Source organism: Cicer arietinum, chromosome 7 (genome assembly GCF_000331145.2).
Source record: "Cicer arietinum cultivar CDC Frontier isolate Library 1 chromosome 7, Cicar.CDCFrontier_v2.0, whole genome shotgun sequence".
Classification (NCBI taxonomy): domain Eukaryota; kingdom Viridiplantae; phylum Streptophyta; class Magnoliopsida; order Fabales; family Fabaceae; genus Cicer; species Cicer arietinum.
The window spans coordinates 37,125,700-37,134,243 of record NC_021166.2 but is presented as its reverse complement, the minus strand read 5'-3'; the positions used below and the strand labels follow the sequence as shown (position 1 = coordinate 37,134,243).

Below are 8,544 nucleotides of genomic sequence, written 5' to 3'. Positions count from 1 at the left end.
ACTAGTTTTTCTCGCTCGGTTACCCTCATATCATTCTATTTCTAGATGCACAGAGGTTCAACACATGTCACTTCATTAATGCGAGTGTCACATTATAAAAATTGATGGAGGAACATAAAAATTCCAATTTCTAAATAGCACGACCAAAAACTCAAATTTAGAAAGAAAAAAAAAGAATTAAAAGTTAAATTTGAATAAAATAAATGAACTAAAACTATATTTAAGCCAAAAAATAAAAAAAAAGTTTGACATATTGTAATACTTTTCAAACTTAAAATACAACTTATTTTTATATAAACTTAAAAAATATAAATTAAAAAAATGGAGTAATATGTGGTTTTTTAGAACCCAATATATAAATAAGTTGGTAAAGAAGTATAATCTTAAAAATACTATGGACAAGGTTGAAATCGAAGATACATAGAAAGATATTCACGGTAATAGTACTCGTCGTGATATTAACTCTCTTTTTAATGATCATATTTTCAACATTGAATTGGTTGGCACCAATGTTTTGTAAGATTTTTCTCCATCTAATCAGGAAAAAAATAATAAAAATAGTGAAAAAGCTTCTAACTTGGACTCAATTGATTTTGACAAATCAAAAACTATTCTAAATACACTTCAAGAATCTGAGATTCAGACAACATAGGATTCTCAAAATGTCATTCATGGGGTCTTTGAATCGAACTTATCTAATTCAATTATCATATATCATCTACAAGAGAATCATTAATATCCAGATATGTGTATTGTTAATTCTAGGAACAATGCACTGTCAGAGAACAATGTTCAAAACCATCAAATATGTTCTGATTTGAAAGTCAACTCAAAGAATGGTGTCATGTATTACATATCAAATGTTATTGTTATTCTTACAAATAATAATTTACATCTCAAAATTGCTAATGATATGAAAATATTACAAAAAAAATTAAAATAAAAATACTAGTGAAACAAATCTTATAATTAATGATCATGTAAAGAAGGCAACAACTATTAGTATGCAGAATCTTTCTATTACAAGTGAAGAGCAACTTTCATCCAAGAGGTACAAACCTGCATAATTTGAAATAATTTATTACACTATTGTATTTTATTTTCTTTTAATGTGTTAGATTTATGTCCCTCGAGTTTCTGTTTTTCTTTTCTCTTCTTTATAATAAAATTTTTATCTTAAATAATAATTCTTTGAACAAATAAAAACAGGACCCAACAAAAATACGTTAAATGTCCTTGATATATTTCTCAATTTTACAATCTAAATTAATATCAACACTCCTACTTTAAGAAGAAAAAAAAATTATTTATATAAATAATTAAATATATTAATATTATCCTATTGTTTAAATACAAACAAAACTAATGAATAAATTATATAAAGAAAATCATTATTTATCCTCAACAACAAAATTCTAAAGACGTTATTATTAAACCCGTGTGTGTAATATTTCTAGTGTGCTCCATATGATGTTTCACCAACCAAGTGCAATTGTTTGAAATACGGGCAAAACTAAATACACACCATATCACCACACATAATAAGGTGTGTGGGCAAACAAATAAATAGACACAACGACGAAAGCATTGTTCACTCGCATCTAAAAGGATACAATAGTGGAAAATTGCTTGTCTCTTCTTATTGATTGGTATTGTTCACCATCAAGGTCGTCCTGATCATCATAACGTATTACTACCAAAATTTCAAATGGATAATAATGACAAAAGATCCTTGATCTTATGAGAAAATGGACCTCCTACAACAAGCCCGTGTTAAATTTATATGAAACTTCACACTTTGAATGATACATTTTCCATAATATGGAATTGGTCCAACAGACCAAAATAAATTTGTTCAAATTACCTTCGATCTAGTGAAATTCCCATGACCTAAGGGGTTTGATGGAAGCCAAGGAGCTGGACCATTACAGCGTTAAGAGCATTCAAGGAACTGTCCTGAGAAGCATGTGTATGCCAAGACAAGACTTTTTATATCATGTTAATGGAGCATGTTCAGCCACACAATAAACACTGCATCAAATGTGATTTTCCTGTACATGCCTTTTGCTGTCCCTATCAGCATGTCCCAACCCGCTGAGCTTGTTTCGATTTTCTATATGATCAAAGCGACTATGATGGGGAGTTTCAGAGCTATAATTATGCAATTTTTTCCCTTCCCTTTCTTTGTTGGGTGAGCTCCCTGCTTTTCTCTTGTTGTTGCTTGACTTGGGTGATTGAACCCCAAAGTCAATGCAATGAAATGACGAAACCTCCCCTTCCTCTACCGCACCTCGATCTGTTTCACATGATGGCAGAACCTTAAGCCCTTGAAGATGCTCTTCTGCATGATCTGGTTGCTTTCCATGCTGCATATTCTCATAATCTGATCTGTCTAAGGCTTTAGACCAGTTTCGAACCTTATCCTGTTGAACCTTATCCTGTTTATTCTTCTCAGTCTGAGAAGAAGCCAGTTCAATTCCATCTTCAATTTCTCTCTCAATCAGATCATCTTCATCCATTATCTCAGTTCTTTTAGTTATACGATCAGATGCTTTCTTGCGCTTCTCTAAGGCAGCTTTTACCTTGTCTCTGTCAATTTTTATGATAGCTTCCTGCGGTGGCCGGGTGAATACAGCATCTCTGTGATTTAGGTCACCACTCTGAACATTGATTTTTTGCTCTTTACCAGAACCTGATTGAGATCTCACCATCTCCTGAGCTTCCTGCAAGTTTTCTTTATGTGGTGCAGGTTCCTGCTTGAGATGAAAAATGCCTTTAGCATCATCTTCTGCCCTGAGTTTTGTTTCTGTGCTCCCATAAAAGCCATGTTTACCGTGACCGCTTACAGGGTGCACAACATGATTAGGAGTCGAATCAATAAAAATTTTAGATATTGTAGGTTTTGATGTTTCATATCTTGTAATTGGGGCTCCGGTATACAAATTACTGTTTGTGGTTGCAGCTTCATCCTTGAATGTTGAAGCTTTTTGATTGCCACCTCCTGCAGTTCCTTCAACATTATTTGATGGCGCTGTTCGATTTTGTTCATATAGCTCCAACATTTGATTACTAACTTCTGCAAAGGTAGAGATACAGTGTTGGGTCTTTGCAAATTATAAAAAGCTAAAAATAATATCATATTGACTATTACCTAGACTGTGCTGGTCTAATCAAACACAATCAGAAAATGAGAAATAAGCAAGAAGAATGAAATGCAAGAGTGATGTGAGATATGACACATAGTACATTTGTTTTTCAGTTCTTTATACCACTACTACAAAAAAAAAACGAAGACACGAACCCTCCAACTGGCGGGGAGTGACATCAAACTCTTGCCACCAAACCTTATCCCCATCGGATGGGAGCTTTACTTTGAGGAACTTTGCAGCAAGGAATATGGCTCCAGCTGCAATGTGATGGGGATTAAATTGCAGGCAAAGAGATGTCCTTAATCTGCAAACACACCACATCCGAATTTCAGGAAGAAAAAATGAAAGATCGCTTGGACATCAAGAAAATGACGTAATATTCATACCCATCATTAACAAAATTCCATGCAACTTGAGCAAGGGCATTCTGAGCAACTTTGAATTTCTTTATTGCCTCAACAAGAGGTTTATAAGGATGGTGCATATTAAAATCAAAAGCAAGAGTTGCAAGAACAACCCTCTCTCCAAGTAAAATTAATTCCTTCTGCTGTTCATACACTTCCTGAGCCACAATTTCAAGTAAAAATAATTGCATGAGAAAAATCATATTTGAAAAGAAACTTGGAAAAAAATGAAAAGTTCAAAAGAAATTTGATTTTAAAATAACTCACCAAAAGGTTAGATACATAAACAAATATTAAAACAAAAGTATTCAGAAATCTTATTTCAATTTGAACATGCACATCAAGACTGTCATACATGCTATAACTTGTTCAATGATGAAATGTAATATCTCAACTAGAAAGAAATTTAGGTGAAAGATAGAAATGCTGAACTCAGTATACTAAATCAACTAAATGCAGCAACAAAAACAATATCAGCAGGTAGTTCAATGATTGGAGTAGAAATTGCTTGTTAGGGAAAAGAAAAACAATGTACAAGGTGGTGAGGCACATGCTATACCTTTTGTTTGATCCTCTGAACAGCTGCAGGATCCTTCTTGTGTATAATTTCATATGAAACAAGAATAACATCTTTTAGAGGGCGAGGAGTTTCTTCAACCTTCCCAGCAAGAAACATGCACACTGTAGCAATGATCTGCAAAACAGGTCATGTTACTAATTTCAATCATGTTTAGTTACTTATGTCTATTACATGCCAAATTTATTATTACACCACCCATAAAACCAAGGTAAATAATAAAAATTATACGGACTAACACAAAGATTGAAAGAGATATAAGAGGGACAGATTTAGCACAAACTCACATAAGAGCTGAGGAGAGTACAAAAAGGCATAAGAGTAAGAACGATGACATGAAATACAAAAACATTTTTTGAAGCGAAAGAAAAAATGCCACAAACATTTGAATGCATAGCATTCGTAAAATTAGGAATTAGCCACAGGATTTTCTAATTGAAAACTCAAGAGGGGTAAATATAGTATAAAATTACTTCATATGGAAGCTCAAATAAGTGACATTATAATCGGAACATTCGCGACCAGCATTTGACAATCTTACAAATATAATTTGGAATAAGAATGATTAAAAAATATGATAAATGGGCTGCTAAAACTTTACTATGCCCAAGCTTCTTAGTAGCTAATAAATCTCATTTTGATCTCAGACACCACAACAATGAAACCATGAACCATTAAATATAAAACTAAAGGGTAATTATCTATTAGATATTCAAACATATTTACCTCGGCTCTCGACACAATAAACTTACTGAGGCAACTTTCAAGCAAGGGAAGCTAAGGACCACCAGGCTCCTACTAGGCAAAAGCTGAATGTCATGAACCTGGTCCCTCACATCTAACCCTAGGGTTCTTGTCCCCTACTAAACACATTATGTTTTGCATGCAACTTCATCCTGTATTTCACACAGAAACCTTTATTTCAGATGGTGGACTCGTTTCATAAGTCCCAGTCATTGTTTAAATAAACCCAATCTCTGTTTTGGAGTTTCACATTGCTACATTTTCTGTTTCCTATGTTTGAGAAAATGGATCCCAATGTTTAGTACAATTCATAACTACAGTGTAGCAGCCCCTCAATGATCCACTATAACATTTTTGGGATTGGCTATTCCATTCCACAATCCAGAATTTACAATTAAGATTTGTAATAAATAATTAAATATGCTGTTAATTTGTCCACAAATAAATATAAGACTAAAGATCAAAAGGTAGTGGTAGCCACATATATATACTATGCATGTATGATATATTTCTAAATAAAAAGATAAAGCAGGATCAACTCATATATAAACAACTTTGGTTTAATTTACAAAAAATATACAGAACTAAAATTTCCCATAAGATATAGATCCCAGTGTAATTCATTATTCAAGAAAATCATTGAGCAATGCATTAATCGGTTATGATGAGCTAGAGTCCTCAAACCAGAGAGATCAAAAATACATTAACGACAATTCTGCTTAGGCTCGAATACATGATATAAAATATTATAACAGTCAAAATATTGTTTTGCTACCACTGCTTATTGAAATTTGTAAAAACATAGATTCATGCATAGTTCAAACAGAAGAGAACCGTTATTATCTATGAAAGGTCGTTTATAAATTACAACCATAAATCCGCCCGGCATTATCATATCTCTAGACGTGGGAAGCCACATGGATTAATTGACACAAACAGGAATGATAATATGCAAGTAATCACAAGTCATAACACAAAAACAGACTCTGTATTGTACTCACCCTACGGTCATTCTTTGCATGAGACTGCCGAAGAAAGAATCGATGGCAAAAAATTATAGCTGAGGCAATAGTTACCTGAGGTCTGCATCACAATTAAATCAGTATCAAGATCATGACAACTTAAGCTATGTGTCCATGTATTTGTGATTCCAATATGATCAGATATAACTTTAAAAAATTTCCCAAAATTGACAGCAACATAAATATGTAAACATGATAAGAACTAAGATATTCCTGATATTCTCCTTTGCTTCTTCAGAATCACAAATTACTGGTAGTCTGGTACACAGCCTAACCTTCTAAACTTAAACACAATTTTCACCAGACACATTCTTATCAGTTGAACAAATAGCAAAAACAAGGAAACTCGCAACAAATTTGGCCTTGCAATGACAAAGCACACAAAAGCAGATAGTATAAAAGGACATAAAAACTCACACTTTAAGTCTCATGCCTAAATCTTGAAGAAAGGAACAGTATGATTTCCGTAGGTATGCTTCTTTCTTCAAATCGACACCGTCTAGTTTCGAAGGTGAATTTTCTTCGATCTCCTTTCTAGAAAAGTACCATCGAGAACCATCCTCAGGATTCTCCTGAGAACATCTTTGAGAATCACCATGATATGTTCCATTATGAGTGATATCACCAAGCAACAAACCAGCCATGATGACGAGCAGATTAAATTTAGTTCACGATGATGTATATCCAATTGTTTCCTGTTCCATCAAATGCAATTATGATAAACAAAAAGGTAATGTGTTAATGTGCAAAATTAACAAAATATGACCCATATCGTTGCAATTTGCAACACATTAACAAGCTATCAAATCATAGCATCACTTACCATTTCTATTGGAAGGTAACAATGACTCCCAAGATTTTTCTTAACATATATCAATATATGTATGATTCTCATATTAAATTGATACTTAGGACAGCAAATTTAAAAAAACTAAAAAAAACATGTCCCCTCTGAAAGTGGGCACCCAAATCCTATCCTTTTATACCATTGTCACTAAATATGTAATTATGTATAATTACAAAAATACTTACACATCAGCATCAGAACCAGTGTCCATCACAGACTTTTCTAGAAGGTTGCCTCTATATATGCTATTAATGTTATCTATCATCATAAATAATATTTTATGCATTTAGAGCAAAAAGTGAACATACCAGTTTCAGCTATGCTACAATTAATTTCCCTGTCCACGGGATTTGAAAGAATTTGTAGCTTAAAGAACAGGCATGGCAAGGTAAGATTTTGTTCTAGAAATCAACAATAAACTCATAAAAATTGAGAAAAAAATCACATGCATTGTTCCTTCACACAAGCCCACAATGGCAACATGACTTTTGAAGAAACGTTCTCTTTCCTATCAATTAATGAACTTGATGATGATAAGCTATAACATAAGCAACAGCAGCTTACAACACAAAATACGCCAAAATGGAATCCAAATTTTGCATCGTAAAGGAAAATGGATAAAAAAAAGTCTAAATTATGCATCCTAAAATTCCATTGTTCAAAAAGCAAATGTAACGTAAGGACTCCTACCATAGAACTACAATGATCCTTTTCTGGACACCCCAGCTACCACCACGAGTTATGATTCAACTACTATTGACTCTATCTAAATTAGAATAAATTTTGCACATTTTACATATAATTAAAACATAAACAACTCTTTTGTAATTCTATAATATATAACCATAGGTCAAGTTGTTTTCAATAAAAGCTTCAACAAAGTATCCATCTGTAATAAATTAAACACCTTTACCAAGAATCTTTCATCATCATCTACACCTTAGCAACCATTGGATCACGACATGGAAAATCAAAGTGAATTAATAATCACTAGTAAATAAGTAAATATCTAAACATAGAAAACAAGGTTTGATGAGTACCAAATTGTTGATACAGAGAAACAAACGTGAATAAAACTGAAGACAAAGGCGTGAATCAGAAACCCTTACCTTTGAGTAATTGATGAGAGCGTACAAATTTTGTCTGTGAAATTTGAAGTTGAAACCAAAGTTAGAGGACGACGTTACTTTTTGAACGAGAAGAAGAGAATGACCGATAAGCATCAGCGACCAAGAGCAACCCCAAATTCAAATGCCTGATATTTTCTTCTTCTTATTTCAACAATTCAGGGTTTGTTACAAAATCTTAAATCTTTCTTTCTTAAATATTAAGCTTAATTACAATTAAGCCTAAATACTACTCCCGCACTTATTACGTAATTCGTTCCTTTTTTTTTTTCTTTCACAAACCAGCTAGAAACCGTACTCGCGCATATATTTTATATTTTATGTGTTTGATTTAGAAATAAATAAAAAAAATTATTTTATTTTTTTAATAATTTTTATATTTATTATAGACAAATATTTGTTTCTTATTTTTTTAATATTTATTTAGTGTTTTATTAAAATTTATTAATAACAAATATTTACCTCATGTTTTTTTATTTATCACTATCAAATATATATTTTATATTTATTTATTTATTATAGATATATATATTTCCCATCTCTTTATTATCTTTCAGTTATAAATATTTATTTTGTGTGTTTTTAATATTTATCAATGATAAGTATCTGTTCTATACATTTTTTCCTTTTTGTATTTTTTTCTATGCTTAAATTGAAAAGGGTAATTTCCATTT

At 32.2% G+C, this 8,544-nt stretch overlaps 1 protein-coding gene across 3 annotated transcripts; it reads right to left on the bottom strand.

The window, feature by feature from the left end:
• Positions 1–1,615: 1,615 nt before the first annotated feature.
• On the bottom strand, positions 1,616–8,108 carry LOC101507367 (cyclin-T1-3-like). 3 transcript variants are annotated; one of them, XM_004513917.4, is made up of 7 exons: positions 7,853–8,108; positions 6,314–6,591; positions 5,876–5,957; positions 4,113–4,247; positions 3,536–3,711; positions 3,302–3,453; positions 1,616–3,076 (listed from the first exon to the last, which is right to left on the bottom strand). In XM_004513917.4, the coding sequence occupies exons 2-7, from the start codon at positions 6,538–6,540 to the stop codon at positions 2,037–2,039; spliced, it is 1,812 nt and encodes a 603-aa protein (XP_004513974.1). In that variant the 5' UTR covers positions 6,541–6,591; positions 7,853–8,108; the 3' UTR covers positions 1,616–2,036. The 3 variants fall into 3 exon arrangements, with proteins under 3 accessions (XP_004513974.1, XP_073219981.1, XP_027186129.1); XM_073363880.1 differs by lacking the exon at positions 7,853–8,108 and adding an exon at positions 7,052–7,824; XM_027330328.2 differs by lacking the exons at positions 5,876–5,957; positions 6,314–6,591; positions 7,853–8,108 and adding an exon at positions 4,857–5,000.
• Positions 8,109–8,544: the final 436 nt, after the last annotated feature.